This window comes from Canis lupus, chromosome 3 (assembly GCF_048164855.1).
Source record: "Canis lupus baileyi chromosome 3, mCanLup2.hap1, whole genome shotgun sequence".
NCBI lineage: Eukaryota > Metazoa > Chordata > Mammalia > Carnivora > Canidae > Canis > Canis lupus.
Window position 1 is genome coordinate 11,154,254 of NC_132840.1, and position 18,480 is coordinate 11,172,733.

At 42.9% G+C, this 18,480-nt stretch overlaps 2 protein-coding genes and 1 pseudogene across 6 annotated transcripts in view; 2 read left to right on the top strand and 1 right to left on the bottom strand.

The window, feature by feature from the left end:
- Positions 1 to 18,480, top strand: part of TXNL4B (thioredoxin like 4B) — a 45,424-nt gene that overhangs the window by 3,926 nt on the left and 23,018 nt on the right. For 4 of the 5 annotated variants that reach the window (XR_012026569.1, XR_012026570.1, XM_072817446.1 and 1 more), the window contains exon 3: positions 1,102 to 1,253. Coding sequence is in view for 3 of the 5 variants with exons in the window: in XM_072817446.1 (XP_072673547.1) it covers positions 1,102 to 1,253 (152 nt within the window). In the remaining 2 variants the exon portion in view is untranslated. Of the gene's footprint in view, positions 1 to 1,101; positions 1,254 to 3,238; positions 4,816 to 18,480 lie in introns of those variants that run through there. The other variant, XM_072817454.1, reaches the window with a different exon arrangement.
- On the bottom strand, positions 6,946 to 11,734 carry LOC140628240 (haptoglobin). The gene is made up of 5 exons (XM_072817403.1): positions 11,657 to 11,734; positions 10,314 to 10,396; positions 9,905 to 10,006; positions 8,846 to 8,920; positions 6,946 to 7,854 (listed from the first exon to the last, which is right to left on the bottom strand). Exons 1-5 carry the CDS (start codon positions 11,659 to 11,661, stop codon positions 7,076 to 7,078), a joined length of 1,044 nt encoding a protein of 347 aa, XP_072673504.1. The 5' UTR covers positions 11,662 to 11,734; the 3' UTR covers positions 6,946 to 7,075.
- Positions 11,593 to 17,814, top strand: LOC140628245 (putative ribosomal protein uL13-like; annotated as a pseudogene).

An 18,480-nucleotide genomic window follows, 5' to 3' on the forward strand; every position in this document is an offset into this window, starting at 1 on the left:
TCTGACTTCTAACATATTTTCCTACTCTAATGAGTAGAGAGGGGGCCTGAGACAGAATGGGTATATTCTCATCTGTTTATTAGGGACTTACTCCAGAACTAAGACTTCTTCCCACCATTTCTATTGCCACCACCCACAATGTGGATCCAGTATAAGAATCTTTATTACTATTTAATTTTTTTCAATTTTTAAGATAATAATCTTAATTACTGTGATTAAAAATGAGTATGCATTGTGTTAACCTGAGGGGGAAAGGGCCAGAGGTTTATGCCCTCAGCTGTAGAGGGGAGGGAATATCACAGAGCCGAGAGTATAGACTGAAGCCAGGTTACCAAGTTCAAGTCCTAGCTGTACTGCTTACTAGCTCTGTGACTGGAGACAGATTACCTCAGTTTCTTCATCTAAGAAATGGGGACTATAATAACCACATAGGAATGTTGTAACGATTAAATGAGTTAACACATGCAAAGCACTTAGGACGCTCAGCACATAATAACTGCCATGCAAGTCTTCACTATTTTTATTATTATTATTTATGGGGGATTGGAAAGAAAGAGATTTGAGGGAATTTTAGTGTACGGTACATACTTCTGAGTTGTTTTTGTATAAGTGAACATGGATTTTATGGGCAGCCTGGGTGGCTCAGCGGTTTAGCGCCGCCTTCAGCCCAGGGTGTGATCCTGGAGACCCGGGATCGAGTCCCACATCAGGATCCCTGCGTGGAGCCTGCTTCTCCCTCTGCCTGTGTCTCTGCCTCTCTCTCTATGTGTGTCTCTCATGAATAAATAAATAAAATCTTAAAAATAAAATAACATGGATTTTATAAATCCACAAAATACTTATAAAAACTTTTTACAACCCAAACCAGATTTTTCTTAAAAAGGGAGAAATGTATTTACACAGTTTACCCAGGGCCCTCTCACAAATCTACCAACAGAGACTCAGACTCTGAATGGTAAGGTTATACTGTGTCTAACATGAAAGTCAGGAGAGATTCTTGCCCCAGAAATTGTTTTCAAACAATATTCCAGCAAAACGTTTCACAGAAGAAACCTTAGCTGCCTCTTGTATTGTGACCTACATATCTCTCTCTATTTGCAGCTTTCTAAAACTTCTCCTGACCTGAGTAAAATGGCTGCTATATATCTGGTAGATGTGGACCAAACTCCTGTTTACACACACTATTTTGACATCAGTTATATTCCATCTACTGTGTTTTTCTTCAATGGGCAGCATATGAAAGTGGATTATGGGTAAGTTAGATTGACTTGAAGTTATTATAACAGTGGGAGTTTCTTTTACCCAAGTAGTTCCAGTAACTCACCTCCCTGCCTGGGATGGTGGCTTCATGAGCTTTATATTGGTTCTGTTTCCTCCACTGGCCTACTCATTTGTTAGGTGAAACTTTGGTGCAAAAAAGAGTATTTCTAGTAGGAATGGCCAGTGTTAACTTCCTACTAAAGGATGAAAGAACTGTGCAGTTTGCGGAGCACTAACCATCCTTCAGTGTAGAAAATACAGAACAGCTTTTTAAAAAGTTTCCAGGAATTTCATTTAAAACCAGATATGTCACTGTACTTAAACTTTTGGGACTGGTTGACTGCATTTGTAAAAGAAGTGTTCCAGGAAATGAAGACATGCTTCTTTCTGGCCAACTATCCTGTCTTCTGCCACTCAGAAAGTTTTAAAGTCATTCTTCAGACAATTCTGTCAAGAATAAGCACCGTAAAATCTATAACACTCTCCACTGCATCCAGTCAGCATCCTAATACTTAACATGTATTTTCAGTGTGTCCATAGTCCTTACTGTTTCTTACTGTGGGTGAGGTCCAATTGTCTAGATCTGTGTACATGTTTTGTTATTATCTTTTTGAAAATTAAATATTACCTGTTTTAATATTTTAAAGCTATTTATTTTCCTAGGATATAGTTGATATAGGTATTATTTTGGTGCAGTCTTTTTAAAAGGTGATTTATGACACTATTTACCACCTGAAAAATAAGTAAAATTTTGGGGGCACCTGGGTGGCTTTTTTTGGGGGGGAGGGTGGCTCTTTTGATTGAGACATCCGACCTTTGATTTTGGCTCAGGTCATGGTCTCGGGGTTGTGGGATTGAGCCCTCTGTCAGGCTCCGTGCTCAGCACCAAATCTGGTTGACCCTTTCCCTCAGCCCCTCCCCCACTCTTGTACTCTCTTAAAAAAAAAATTAGGGCAGCCCAAGTGGCTCAGCAGTTTAGCGCCATCTTTGGCCCAGGGCATGATCCTGGAGACCCGGGATCGAGTCCTGAGTCAGGCTCCCTGCGTGGAGCTTGCTTCTCCGTCTGCCTGATCTCTATGTCTCTGCCTCTCTCTCTCTGTGTCTCTCATGAATAAATGAATAAAATCTTTTTTTAAAAAATTAAAATTTTTAACCCAGTAATTGCATTTCCAGGAATTTCTCTGAAGGAAAATAATCATGAAAGTGGGCAAAATTGGCTGTATGAATATTCATCCCACCATTATTTAGCAAATACATAGAAAGAACATAGAAGTCCACAGAGGAATACTAGATATCAATTTCATATAATGTTGTAGATACAAGTTTAATGACTTTGAAAGAAATAGGTTATATGTTAGTTGGAAAAGCATATTACAAAATGGTTTGCATGATATAATTCCCCTGATTTTGAAAAAAGAAATGCATCTGCATATAGAGACAGACACAGATTGGAAGGACATGTACCAAAATGCAGTCTCTGACCTCACTGGTAATTTTTTTTTTCTGAAAAATTTCTACAATTAACATACTTAAAGTTAGAAATAATAAAAAAAATTAAAAATAATATTTCATACCCACCACTCAAAAATTTAAGTGAGGGGAACTACCAAGAGGACGACCAGTTAATGGGCTTTACACGGTATAGCCAACAGCAGCAGCCACAGACTATGCCCACGCAAGCATCCAGGGAATTCTACTGGATAAGGAGCTAAGAAGTGATTAAAATAGATTGTGAAGTGGAGGCTCTTCACATGATAGGGCTCACGTGCCACCCCAGTGGCCGACAGCACTAGTGTTAGTCCTGTATCAGATGGGCCCAGTAATTGCAAACAGAGAAATCAGCATCAGGCTTTATGTCTTAAGTCTCCCCAACAAGAAGAAAGTAACAGAGCTGCGATTCATTTTGTTTATCCCGGAGGTCTGCAGTGAGTAATCACCAAAAGTTCTGAGCAGCATTGTTTTCTTCTGTGCTCTCTAGGTCTCCAGATCACACTAAGTTTGTGGGAAGTTTCAAAACCAAGCAGGACTTCATAGATTTGATTGAAGTAATCTATCGAGGAGCAATGAGGGGAAAACTTATTGTCCAAAGTCCTATTGATCCCAAGAATATTCCCAAATATGACCTTCTCTATCAAGACATTTAGCACATTCACTACTCAAAATTGAAGAAAAAGGCACATCTTGAAGCAGTACCTGAATCTAGCTCTGCTGTTTTCCTGGAGTCCTTCCAAAGTGTGTTCAGCATCCCAGCAGAGAAGAGGTCCAACTTGGATAGAAAAAACTCCACCCCCAAGTAGAAGACCTTGCTTGATGCCATGATGAGCAGGGATGCTTAAGTGTCTACTCCTTGCAGACCTCAGAGCAGTCAAGACAGCTGTGGTCAATTTTCCCAGCATGATTTATATCGTTCTTCTCTTTATTCCCTAAGATAATAACAGAATCCTTCTAACCATTGGCTAGTACAGTTTAACTGTGTTTATTTGATACATAAGTAAAATAGAAAATCAGTTCCCATAAGAACAGAAATACTTATTTTATACCCTAGATGTACGCGCACACCCTTACCCTCACCCACTCAGATTTATCTCATACTCTCCCATCTCCAGTCCCTGGTAGCTGGGGTCTTTTGGAAAAATGATTCTCTACTGAGAGTGGACAAATTTGTTTTATTTTGGAAGCTTTCTGGCTTAGACTTTTATAACTATCCTGGTTTGCTCATTTTACTAGTTTTTATGTTATTAAATTACCCAAGAAATAAGACCTGGAACCTTTATCATCCAGCACCCAATTTGAGCTAAACAAAAAATTAACTACCTGTCGTAAGTAGAAGCAGGTTTTTCCCAGAAGTCAGAGTTCTGCCTCTCTCTGAGGCAGAGAATTTTACTCCAAGGACTCAATACTGGAAAGAGATGTCAGAGTTGTTAGAAAGAAATATTATCTCTATGGTATTTGCCTCTTTTAATAACTTTATGAAGAATTGTTCTTCCAGCATCCCTGGCATAACCTGCCACCACTCGGGCAAGTCATTGCTTCTCTCAAAACCCCACAGAGCCTATGGATCCTGGTCTTCTAGAACAAGAGAATAGATTCAGAGCTGGAGGGCAGTGGGCCCCAGGCAGCATCCACCTGCTTGGCAGCTGCTGGCCGCAGAGCCAACAGAAGCCCAGTTCCATGCAGGCCAGCACTGTCACTGCAAGTGCATTCCCCCTTGACCAGGTGGCTTCCTTTGCAAGCCTGGTCTGCAGGAAAAGGTGACCAGAAGGAAGGCTGCTGGGGGCCTTTGTGTTCTTCACCGATGAAAGGAGAGAGCCACTCCAGGAAGAGGGCAGAACCAAACCCTTCCTCCACCACCTCTTGCTGCTCTGGTTATCCTGATTCATGGGACTACAACAGCCATCCTAGGACCGGGAGGACCAGCACTGGGATGAAAAGTCTGTGTGAGAACAACAGTAAGAACCTGGATCCCTGATGATGTAATTGAGCTACTGACTGAACTCCAGACCTGTTTTCCCCCCAGACCCCTGTGAAAGAATAAAATACTTTCATGGCCTGTCATGTCACTGTGTGTTGGACTTTCTATCAGATCCTAAATCACACAGCATCAGACATGGGCTAAGTGCGCAGATCCCAGCAAAAACTCAGGACTGGTGTGCATAAAATTCTCCTATCTCCGCTCCCCCCGAGGTCTCTGGGGAGTGTTTCTCTGAAGTCCTGATTTGTGTTTTTGTTCCTCTCTCGGTTGCTTTCCATTCCACAAGTGCCGACTGAGTGCGTACTGAATGCCCTGCCCTGGGCTAGGTGCTCCATAAACACAGATGGTTCCTAAGCGGGAAAGGGCTTCATAGAGGACACAGTGCCTGCACCTGGGAGGACAGTAGGAGGTTTCTATGTGCATGTTAGGGGAGGGCACCAAGAGGGGAGACCGCAGAACCGCCCTGAGAGCTATGTGCAGTTCCATGTCCCTCAAGACCAGGAGGCCAGGAGGTGCTGCTGTGGAGGAAGCCAGAGAAGATGAGTGAATGGAAGAAATGCCAAAGGCTTCCTCTTAGTACTTTCCTCCTGAACAGTGGCCAGAAGCCACTTAATGCAAGCAGATAATTCTTCAAGAAAAGTACAGTGAGGGGATCCCTGGGTGGCTCAGCGGTTTAGCGCTTGCCTTTGGCCCAGGGCATGATCCTGGAGTCACGGGATCAAGTCCTGCATTGGTTTCTTGCATGGAGCCTGCTTCTCCCTCTGCCTGTGTCTCTGCCTCTCTCTGTGTCTCTCATGAATAAATAAATAAAATCTTAAAAAAAAAAAAAAAAGTGATTTTTTTTTCTTCAAGAAAATTTAGTGTGGGGGGCATCTGAGTAGCTCAGTGGTTGAGCACCTGCTCTCAGCTCAGGTCGTGATCCTGAAGACCCAGGATCAAGACCCACATCAGGCTCCCTGCATGGAGCCTGCTTCTCCCTCTGCCTCTATCTCTGACTCTGTGTCTCTCATTAATAAATAAATAATATCTTTTTAAAAAAAGAAAATTTAGTGCTAAAGACTGTACCAGAAGAAAAGGGCCTAACTGTATTCTGAGAGGCATCCATGTACGTGTCTAGTATATGTCAGTTTCTGGCTATTCGCTCTTTCCCAGGTGTTAGAGCACAGGTGTAAGATCTCCATTGGCCCGCTAGTTCTGACCTGTGAAAAGCATGGATGGCTCTGGAGAGTGGGTACAAGGACAGCCTCACCATGCAGGGCAGACCCGGTGCAAGAACACAGACATAGGGCATTTTGTACCAGTGAGCTGGAGAGGCCATCTTTACATCTGACAAAGAGGTACCTTGATGAAACATCAGTGTTCTAAAGGCTTGAATAGCCAGAAAGAGTGGAAGAAGTTAGAAGAAGAGCTTCCTGTTGACAAGGGTTCTGAAACTGTTCTGGGAGACCCTTAAGAGCAATACCCTGTCTTTGTGAAGGGGAAGACTCAGATGGCTTGCATTTGGCTCCCGGTAAGGGACAGGTTTCTTCCACCCGGGGAAAGCACACCCTATTGAGGAAGGGACCTGTAACTCTTCACCAGGTTCCAGAATGTTGGTAGGGATGTTGGAGATGATCCGGCTCAAGCCCCTCGGGAAGGAAACTGGACACTAATGGCAGGGAACTGAAGACACTTGGCAGATGCTACAGTCTGGCCCAGCAAGTCCAGAATGCTGCCTTTACCCTATCTCATCTGTCTTCTAAGTGCCGGTGTGCTGGAGCACAAATGCTACAATGCTGCCCACGTCAGAACCCCTGTTTTTGTCCCGTGCTGAGCTGGCATCTTCCCCCTCCGTCTGCATGCCCCCTCACTCAGTGCAGAGAGCAAGGGGAGGCCGTGCAGAGAGCTGGGGGTCACGCTCGGACAGGCCCGGGCTCGCAGTCAACCCAGTCACGCTGCCTCACGGTGCTGTGGCCTCTAGCAAATCACTTCTCCAAGTCTGTTTCCTTGTGTGAAGCAAGGGAAATGGTGACTTTTCTGAGGCCTGCCATTTGGTAGAACTCGGTCACCGAGTACGACCCCAGCATGGGACGGTTTCATGTCCCCTCAGGGATTTCCAGTTAGCGTGGGGTGCTTTCTGCCACACTCCCAGTATACACCGCTCTCCCACTAAGCTGTTGCTGTACCACACATGAGACAATAAACACGGCCGGAGGCTAAAAACAGCACAGAAATGACTCAAGAAAGCCCTTTATTGATCGACTCAGCATGCTTCACACCGTGTTCTACCCCCTCCACTCCCATGCAGTTTTTCCTCCCAGAGTGAAGTCTTGCTCTTAGGCAGAGGCTGCCAGCCTGTCAGCATTAGTTGCCAGCGATGGTTTCCTGCACCCAGGCCAGAACGGAGGGCACCTTCACGTACACCCCGTACTCGGCCACAGTACAGCTCTTATCAAAGCTCAGGATCCCGGCCGCATACCAGGTGTCTTCGTCCTGGTCGTGAACAGCAAAGGCACTGCCAGCGTCACCGTAACAAGTGTCTTCCTGAAACTTGGACATGCCGGCACAGAAGGTGTGCTCATTCAGAATGGGCTGTACCCCGACAGGGCTCTTCGGTGACTTCTTTTCAGGCACCGTGCTGCCTTCGTAGTGCTGCACACACTTGTCTTGATCAGCCACAGGCAGCATGACATACTTCAGTAGCTCAGTAAAATTGAAGTTGGAATTTCGTCCCCAGCCAGACACGTAGCCTATACGCCCCACTTCTGCATAATCTTTTGAAGGTAGACAGATGGGCATTACTCTCTCATCAATGGGCACCTTCTGTTTGAGTTTGATGAGCCCGATATCTACCTTGGAGTAGTCAGGGTGTAGGACCACCTTTTCAACCTCCACAAGCTGATTTTTCCCCACATAGAGTTTTAAAGTAGGGGCAATGTCGTTTGCTTTTGCATCATCCTTATGGCCCAGGAAGAGATTTTTAGCTGTAGTCAGCAGCCATTGTTCATTGATCAGTGTGGCCCCTGAGGTGAGATTATGGTGGGAGACCATCTTAGCCTGCCAGGGAAAGCTGCCTTTGGCATCCACTGATCCACCCATGATCCTCTGCACCTGATCCACTGGGTTCTTGGGCTTTCCACATACTGTCAAGAAAAGGTCAGGAGCAGAAATGTGAGTCTCCAGTGTGGGAAAGAGAGGGACAGTGTTGGCAGTTGCTACTGTCTAAACTGTCGTAATTTCTGCACAGCTAGAAGTATTGACATGCCTTGCCTTTATCACCTGCTCCTGTCATTTCCATGGTTTAAAACGGTTCTTTTTTTATAAAGTTGCATACATCACTAAGACACAGTTTTATTTCCTGCTTTCCTAACTCATGAAAAAAAAAAAAAAAACAAGTAATGCTGATATTTTCAAAAGCTGACTAAAGAACCGTATGTGTGTTTAAATAAGTTATCACAAATAGACATGTCCACAGCTGGACATTCTGGAATGGACATTCCACATTCTGGAAATTCACCGTAAGGATGAGAAACTATAATAATTCATTCTCTCTGAATAAGGAGTGATCTGTTGTAGCATTGGCTGGAACTCCCGATTTCAGATGTTGCAGTTAATATAAAGCAGGTGAATAGTTCTGCGCCACTAATGGCACAAGAGGGCAGGCAAAATCCTCTTGTCCAGGAGGGAAAGGGAAAGAACGTCTCTTCCTAATAACAAGAAACAGAAGTTCTAGCCCCTCTCCAGCTTGCATCACACCTCTGTGGATTGGGTTTTGCACTGTCCTCCCACAACGCATTCTTCCTGGAGTGTGCTTTACTTGACTCTGGGCTCCCTGGACAGCTTACGTGTACGTATAGGGCCTCCTGGCCCTGGAGGGCTTATAGACAGCGGATTCTGCCAATACCCCGAAGGCCCAAAGGAGCAAGATCCTTAGTGAACTTTATTGGGAACTCATCACCTAGATGTGCACTCAACAGCCTGGCTGACCATTTATGGTTCTCTCTGGCCCTCCATCTGGGTGCTCAGTCAGTAAAGATGTGCCTCCAGGATGTTTCGATCAAGATGCCTGCACACGCAGTAGACTCTCAACACCCACCTTTGGTTGGCTCCCCAGGGCCCCTGGCTTCTTCCTACCTGCTTCACATTCAGGAAGTTTCTCTCCAACTGCCTTGTTTGTCCAATGCTTCTCACTGTTCAAGGTGTACACTCCTGAAACAAAAGGAAAGAAATGAGTCAAAAGAGAAATTGAATCTGGACCTAGCATGAGGAAAGAAGGTGTTGAAAGAGAATTAAAGAGAGATGGAAGGAAGGGGCAGAGAAGAGGAGGGAGGAACAAGCTCTGCTCTAGAAGCTAAGTGCTGGGGGTGCCAGTGAAGCCCAGCAGGATGGATCTGGGGCTTTGGTGACACAGTACTGAGTAAGAATCAGGGTTCAGATTCTTGCTCTCCCTCTACAAGCCCCCTGAACTTGAACATGTCATTCAGCCTCTCCGTGCCTCGGCTTCCTCATCGGCAAAATGAGAATAACAACAGTATCTCTTCAGAGGGGCGTTCTCATCGGCAAAATGAGAATAACAACAGTATCTCTTCAGAGGGGCGTTGTGAGAACAAAGTGAGCAAATAAATGTAATGCACTTAGAGCAGTGCAGGGAACATAGTACTAGATCGGAGCCACCTGTCGTCATCACTGGCACCACCCTCAGTTCCTTTACCACATCTGTTTTTGGAAATGTAGATCTCACTCTGGGATGAGTAGGCTACATGGCATCACCTCCCCCTTAACAAAGGACAAAAACTGAGGCTAAGCGAATTTTTTTCCATTGGATTAATATATTTTATTAGACATTTACTGTGTTCCAAGGACTGTGCTAACATTATAGTTTTTTGTTATTTAAATTCAATTTGCCAACATATAGTATAACACCCAGTGTCATCTCATCAAGTGTCCTCCTCATTGCCCATCACCCAGTTACCCCATCCCCCAACCCACCACCCCTTCCACAACACTTTGTTTGTCTAGGCTAAGTGAATTTACCCAAAAGGCCACAATTACTGGTGCCAAAACCTGTACTAGAATCTACTACTCCTGGTTCTAAGAAGAACATGTAAGCTTCATGGCCCATCACCCCTGGCCACACTCATCATGCAAAGGCCGGGGTGGGGGAGGGTGCAGGGACACTTGGCCAGCGCTTACCATCTCCTTCAGTGTGCAGTTTGTAGAAAGGCTTACACTGGTAGCGAATCATGTGCTCTACGTAGCCATTTTCGATCACTGGGGGCTTTGGGAGGCTGACCTCTGCAAAGAAAAAGTCACAGGAAGAGGTGGTTGACATTCAAAAACTGATCCCAGAGACCCATGAAAAGTCAGTGGAGAAGAAGCTGCTCTGAACCACTACCCCTCCTCCACCTCAAATGGAAGCCAAAGGGAAGGCCATCTCCCCTTTTTCCTGCCTGGTTCCCCAGTGTTCTTCACTGGCCTGAAATACCAGAGATTATGACAAGAAGGAGGTACTGGCTCTTCCCAAAGAGAGGATGTAGATCTGATAGGGTCCAAATGAGACGCAGCAGTGATGTGAGGCTCCCACCCAAACCCGAAGACCTACCTGTATTATTTGTGGCCTCACTGCCAGTGTCCTCTGCGAAAAGCTGCCCCCAGAGCAGGAGGGCAATGACAGCTCCCAGGGCTCTGCGGAGAGAAGACAAGGAGTGCACAATTGGTCTCCCTACTTCACACACACACACCCTCCCATTAGGCAGCCAGAGAAGAAGCTATATGAAAGTGTTAGGACAAAAAGTTGCCCACCACCACCACCCACATACACCCTTGTACAGCTTCCCAGTACACCCAAATTCCAGCATGCTCTGTGCTGCTGGGAATTCTACATTAGCTTCAGAGAGGAACCACCAATATAGGAAGGCACACAGATACATGGCCCTCAATTTCTGGTGGCGTTTAGGAAACATTAAATTACTAATAATAGGGGCTCCTGGGTGCCTCAGTTGGTCGAGCATCTGCCTTTGGCTCGGATCATGATCCCTGGGTCCTGGGATTGAGCACCATACTGGGCTCTCTGCTCAGTGGAGGGCCTGCTTCTCCCTCTCCCTCTGATTGCCGCTCTGCCTACATGTGCTCTCTTTTCTCTCTGTCAAAATATTTTTTAAAAGATTGCTAATAATATGTGAGCTCTCCTGCAAAAAGAAGCCTCCCTCATGCACCCTTGCTAATAAAATGCGGATAGCTTGAAGATGGAAAATAGGGATTTCTTATGCTATTCTCTGTACTTTTTAAATTTTTCCATGATAAGATGTTCTAAACATACAGAATGTAAAACACTTACCATGGTTTTCTTACTATTCTACGATATTTTGCCTTCAGGAGACCCCAAAATGCCAAAAAGTTTACCAGGAATATAACTGGCCTCCTGGACGCATGACTGTGGACACAGGCATCAATGCACAGGCCACACTCACCAGAGACCAGCTATACAGAGATTGCTTGGTTATGTTAAGTTGGTAGTCTTGTGACTTCAACATTTCAAAAAAAATTTTTGTTGTTTTGATAAAATCTCAGTGCCTTAGTTGGGTCACTCAAATGTGTTACTAATGGTCCCACACATTTTTTTAATCTACTAATAAACATATTTAGATTGCCAAAAAGCCTACTATGAGAGCTGCTAGCAGGCATCTCCTGCAAAGATGAAAAATTTGTAACCTTGAGGAAAAAGATACCTCTTAGAGTAAGTCACATTCTATGGATGCAGAAAAGCAGAAGATTTAACACATGAAACCCCTTAATTCATTAGGATTTAACTCATTTGCCCTATTTCTGTTTTTGTTCTGCATCTCTTCTTTGGTTTCCCCTCTACCTGCGCTGTCCTGTAGGTAAACGACGTAGACAGAGAAGGAAGAAGTAATCTATGGACAAGGGGAAAGCAGCAAAACTCACCTCATCTTTGGTTTGTCTGCCTCTGGAAGAGCAGTGCTGTGGGAGACACCTGTAGATGCTTTTATGCCTCCAATATCTCACTCCACCCCCTTCTTGATTTTGTAATTCCTGTGTCTACACAACTTTGACCTTGTTAATAAGGTCATAGCATTTTCCAGTAACAGAGCCACAAACAACATCCCTGTTAAGAGTTGAGCTCTTGCTTCACACTTGAGTTTCTCCTAGTATTTCTTTACAAACCCCAAAGAAGCCTGGCCACGCTATGACCCACGTAGCTGCCAAAGTGTTTCCCGAAATCAGCCACTGTACAGGACGCAGGGGGTGGCGGGGGGGAGAAGCATCAATCTGTGTCTCTTTGTTCTGGAGAGTTTTCAGTGCTGAAAACAAAGCTGCCCTTTGCGTTATTTTAAACCTATTATAGATGCTTCTACAACCTGGCTGAGACAGGGCTCTCTAAAGAAATCATTTCCTTTTCACAATCATTTTCCCCACCCAATGTTGACATCTCCTTATTGCTTAAAATTTTTACAACGTGAAATCAGTAAAATGTATTTATTGCATCTTCTCTGATAGCTCTTTGTAAGAAATCACACAAAATGGTTAAAGCTATCGTGTAGGCTGATGCAAACCATACTCCATGGCAGTGGTTCTCATTGTATTATAATCCAGTAATTATTTTTTTAATATTTATTTATTTAAGGGGTGTGGGGCAGAGGCAGAGGGAGAGAAAGTCTCAAGTAAACTCTTCACTGTTTGCAGAGCCTATCATGGCGCTCAATCTCACAACCCTGAGATCGTGACCTGAACCAAAACCAAGAGTTGAACACTCAACCAGCTGCACCACCCAGGTGCCCCAAATATATTCCGGTAATTAATCCAAATAGCAGGTGGGAAAAATCATTACACTTAAGTCAAATATCTCCACTTCTGTATCTCAAGTACTATTCAACTGATATTTAATAGCAACTCAATAAAATCCTGCTTTGTTCATTAAACAAAAGGTCAGCGGTTCTTAAGTTAGAATGTACAAAAGAATCACTTTGGGATATTCATGGTGGAACTGATGTCCATCAATAGACTACAGACAAGCCAAAAGCAGAATCAGACCTATAAATACTGAGAACAAACTTATGGCTGGGGAGGGAGAAGATGGGCAAAATGAGTGAGGGGGAGAATGAGATACAACTTCCAGTATGGAAAGAATAAGTCATGGGAATATAAGGTACAGCATAAAGAATATAGTCAATGATAATGTACTAATGTTATATGGTAACATGGTAGCTGCTTGTGGTGAGCACTGCATATTGTATAGAGATGTTGAATCACTATGTTGTCCACCTGAAATTAACATTATGTGTCAACAACACTCAAAAAAAACTTTTAATAGGGGAATGGCTAAATAATGTGATATCTTTGTATGATGGAATACAGATCTTCCTCAGCTTGTAATGGGGCTGCATCCTAATAAATGAGCTTAAGTTGAAAATATTGTAAGTCAAAAATTCATTTAATACACCTAACTTACCAAACATCATAGTTTACCCTGGCCTACCTTAAATGTGCTCAGAACAATTACATCAGCCTATAGTTGGGCAAAATTATCTCACACGAAGTCTATTTTATAATGTGCTGAATATCTCATGTAATTTATTGAATACTATACTGAAAATAAAAAACAAAATGCTTATGTGGGTAAAGAATGATTAAGTGTATTGATTGTTTACCGTCATGATCACGTAGCTGCCTGGGAGCTGTGGCTTGCTGCAGCTGCCATCATCACAAGAGAAAATCCTGCATAATCACTAGTCTGGGAAAAAAACAAAATTCAAAGTATAGTTTCTACTGAATGCATATTGCTTCCCACCATTATAAAGTCAAAAAAGTCATAAGTCAGCGGTGAGGAGATGGGTGAAATAGGTGATGGGATTGAGAGGTACAAACTTCCAGTTATAAAATTAATAAGTCATGAGGATGTAATGTACAGCATAGAGAATATGCTCAATAATACTGGAATAACTTTGTATGGTGACAGATGGTAACTACAATTATGATGAGCATTTCATACTGCATATAAATGTGGACTCATGTTATATACCTGAAACTAATATAATGTATGTCAACTATACTTTAAAAAGGGAGGGGGGGGATTCTTAAGTCAAAGTATCATTAGTCCAGGACCATCTGTATTATACAGCTGAGAATGAGGAAGGAAGGTACTTGTTTCTGTGGAAATTGCCAGAAATGTTGATGCCCTCACAGCACACAACTACAACCCTCCTGCCCAGAAGTACCTGTTTGGCCACAGGGGCCACCAGGTGGCCAGGAAATGCCTCAGCCACTGAGCACCAGGACCTGCCCCTTCCTCCGCAAGCAGATGAACACCAACCCATCCTGTGGCCCCTACCACTCCCAAGCACCCAGCTGCATCTTTTGGGGAACAGTGCGAGGTGTGCTGCCCCACAAGACCAAGCGAGGCCTGGCTGCCCTGGACTGCCTCAAGGTGTTTGGTGGGATCCCACCACCCTATGACAAGAAAAAGTGGACTATGGTTCCTGCTGCCCCCAAGGTGGTACACCTGAAGCCTACATGAAAGTTTGCTTACCTGGGGTGCCTGGCTCACAAGGTCGGCTGGAAGTACCAGGCAGTAACAGCCACCCTGGAGGAGAAGAGGACAGAGAAGGCCAAGATCCGTTACTGGAAGAAGAAGCAGTTCATGAGGCTACGGAAATGGGTCAAAAAGAAGGTGGAGAAGAAAATCAACAAATACATGGAGGTCCTCAAGACCCATGGACTCCTAAAAAAAAAAAAAAAAAAAAAAAAAAAAAAAAGACCCACGGACTCCTGATCTGAGCCCAATAAAATGGACTGTTTATTCCTCATGCTTGGCCTGGCCTGCCCTTCCTCCATCGCCGCCTAGGATATGGAGGACTCCCAGGGACTGCTGTCCCCATGCCCCAGGCAGCCTGGGGCTTATAACGCTGGGAACACAGGGCCTTAGTCACTACTGTTAAAAAAGCTCTTCTAAAAAGTTAAAAAAAAAAAAAAAAAAAAAAAAAAAAAACAACCCTCTAAGAGTTCATTCCTGAGAGTTCTAGTGGCATTTCACAGTTTGCAAGAGAGATCTGGAAAATGGAGGGGAGCCCTGCATTGTGAATGGGGTGTATTTAAACTTTGCCACCCACAGTCAGGCGCTATACTCTGCAGCTGTTATGGTGTTAGATTATGGGCGCCAAGCCTGGTGTACAGAGGTAGTTCCTTGTCCGGGAAGTAACAGCCAAGGAGTCACAGGAACTGCCTTTGTGCTTTCCCTGTACTTTGTAATCCAAAACTAATAAATTATTTTTAAAGAAAAAAAAAAACAGACGGGCAGCCCAGGTGGCTCAGCGGTTTAGCGCCACCTTCAGCCCAGGGTGTGATCCTGGAGACCCGGGATCTAGTCCCACATCAGGCTCCCTGCATGGAGTCGGCTTCTCCCTCTGCCTGTGTCTCTGCCTCTCTCTCTCTCTCTCTCCTCTCTGTGTATTTAAATAAATAATAAAAAATCCTTAAAAAAAAAAAAAAGGAAATGGATTCCCCTGTATAACACCAAAATCACAAGTAACAACAACAAAAATAGATAAATTGGGATCCATCAAAATTAAAAACTAATGTGCATCAAAAGACAGTATCAAGAAAGTGAAAGACAATCTATGAAGGGGATAAAATATCTATAAATCATTATCTCTGATAACAACTTAACATCCAGAATATATAAAGAACTCCTAAAACAACAACAAACAATCCAATTAAAACACAAGCAAATGATCTGAATAGACATTTTTCCAAAGACAATACAAATGGCCAATAAGCACATGAAAAGGTGCTCAAAGTCAAAAACCACAGGATGCCACCTCACACCTACTAGGAGCCTACAACTAAAAAAACTTGATAGATAGATAGATAGATAGATAGATAGATAGATAGATAGATATAGATATAGATATTTAAAATATATATATAAGGGGCACTGGCTGGCTCAGTCTGTAGGCCATGTGGCTCTTGATCTCAGAGTTCTGGGTTCGAGCCCCATGTTGGGTATAGAGATTGCTTTTAAAAATTAAAATAAAACATATATAAAATAGATGTTGGCAAGAGTATGAAGAAGTTGGAACTCCCATAGTACCATGTAAAATGGAATAGTCTCTACTGAAGACAGTATGATGGTTCCTCAAAAAGCTAAATATAGGGACGCCTGGATGGCTCAGTGGTTGAGTGTCTGCCTTTGGCTCAGGACATGATACCTCAGTCCTGGGATCGAGTCCCACATCAGGGTCCCCCCCCGCATGGAGCCTGCTTCTCCCTCTGCCTCTGTCTTTGTCTCTCTCTCTCTGTCTCTCATGAATAATAAATAAATAATCTTTATTTTAAAAAAGCTAAATATAGAATTGTTATATGACCCAGCAATTCCACTTCTAAGTGTATACCCAAACTAATTGAAAATAGGGACTCCGACAGATACTTGTACACCCATGTCCAGTGCAGCATTATTCACAATAGCCAAAAGGTAGTAACAACCCAAGTATCCTTCAACAGATGAATAAACAAAATGTGGCATATATATACAATGGACTATTATTCATCTATAAATGTGCCACCTGCTACAACATGAATAAACTTGGAAAATATTATGGTAACTGAAAGAAACCAGACACTAGAAGACAAATATCGTATGATTCTATTTTTGCGAAATATCTGGGAGAGGCAAATTCATAGACACAAAGTAGATTACAGGTTACTAGGGACTGGGGGAGGGGAGGGAAGGGTATTATTGCTTAATGGGTACAGAGTTTCTGTTTGGAATGATGAAAAAGTTTTGGAAATGATGGTGATGGTTACACAACATTGCAAATGTAATTAATGCCCTGGAATTTTACATTTTAGAATTGTTAAAGAGAGAAAATTTGTTATATATACTCTATCACAATAAAAAAGCTCATAAAAAATGGATTTCTTTCTCTTGAGGCCAAAAAAAATTTTTAAAGCAAGCAAAACTAAATAACGTATTTTATAGGCATAGATGCCAAAGAAACAAAAACTAATTTTTTTTTATATTTTAGCAGAATGGAAAACACAAAATGTAAAATGTTACTTCTCATAGGGAGGCAGGAGGAAGGCATAAGATAAGAATCACATAGGTTAATATAAATAAATTATTGTTAATGATCCAGCTTTAGGCTGGGTGATAGGTTCATATATGTACATTTTATTATTGTACCTTATTTATTAAAAGATATGTGTAAATATTATATATATACATATATATATGTAAGTATCAAATAATGTTTTAAAATGAAGGAGGGTGTGGGGAATCACCTCACAGACATTAAGAGGCAAAGCCCAGGACCCTCCTCCCAGAGATTTGCTCCAGTAAGTCTGAGCAGAGTCTGAGAATCTACAGTTTAAGTGGCCATAACTTCTCCCATCTCTGTATACATGCTGCAACGTGACTCTGCAGCACTGTGGTCCTATGAAGTGGAGGGAGAGGTTTTCCCTTTGGGCTGCAAGTGCCCCTTCTAGAAATAAAACATTTCTCACTACCACTGTAGAACAAATGCTTACCTACTAGGTGCATGAAAATTTGTATTTGCCTGGGAACTAAAACTTTAAACTCTACCTACACATTTTGTTGGGCAACAAGGGAGAGTTCACAGCCTCTCTTCCTTGGGCATCCTTTATTAACTTGACAATAGAGTATCCAGCCCAAAGCCCTTCTGTCTTAACTGGGAATTAGAGTGGGACAAGATAAGCAAGTGGAGCTGAGAAGCCTTAGTGTAGCCAGCCACAGGAAGTAGTGAACACATTTTGTGATGAGAACAGAAAGCAGAAAACCTTGAAAGACTGATAAAGCAGTCTTTGACAGAGAAACTTGAAGGCAGAATTTTGATTTGGGGTTTTTTGTTTTTTTTTTAAATTTATTTATTCATGAGAGACGAGAGGGAGAGGGTGAGAGAGAGAGAGAGAAAGAGGCAGAGATGCAGACAGAAGGAGAAGCAGGCTTCTCACAGAAGCCCGATGTGGGACTCGATCTCGGATCTGGGGATCACAACCTGAACCAAAAGCAGCCACCCAACCACTGAGCCATCCAGGTGTCCCCAGAGTTTTGATTTTGGAAGGAAAAAGATATTTTTTAAAAGATTGTTCTGTCATTATCATCAGTGTCAGTCTTGAAATTTTGCAAGCTACAAAAAAATAAAAAATAGAAAAAAGTCTTCCCATTATTGCCATCCAAAGACAACAAATAACCACTATTAACACTTCAGTGTAATTGAACTCCAACAAAAAAATAATTTAAAAAAAACACCAGTGTGACTTCCTTCCAGACTTTTCTCTGTATATATCTTTACATAGTTTTGATAACTCTTTATACAGGATTTTTATGGTCTGCCTTTTTTTACCCATGTTATAGGTGTTTTCCACATTGTAGTAAACACTTTAAAACACTTTTAATGCCACATCATATTCCTAACTTTCTAAGGATGTGTCATATGTATTTTATTTTTTTGAGAGTGAGAGAGGCAGGGAAGAAAGAGGGAAGAAAGAGGAAGAGAGAGAATCTTAAGCAGGTTCCATGCCCAGCAGAGCCTGATGTGGGGCTTGATCTCACAATCCTGAGATCATGACCTGAGCTTAAATCAAGAGTCTGTGTTTAACCAACTGAGCCAGTCAGGTAACCCTCTGTATACTTTAAATATTCCCTTGTTGTTGGGACTTTAAGATGATTCTGATTTGTTATAAATATCTTCCATAGTTTCAGGGAAGTAAGGTAGAAAGCCAGGCTGATTTTA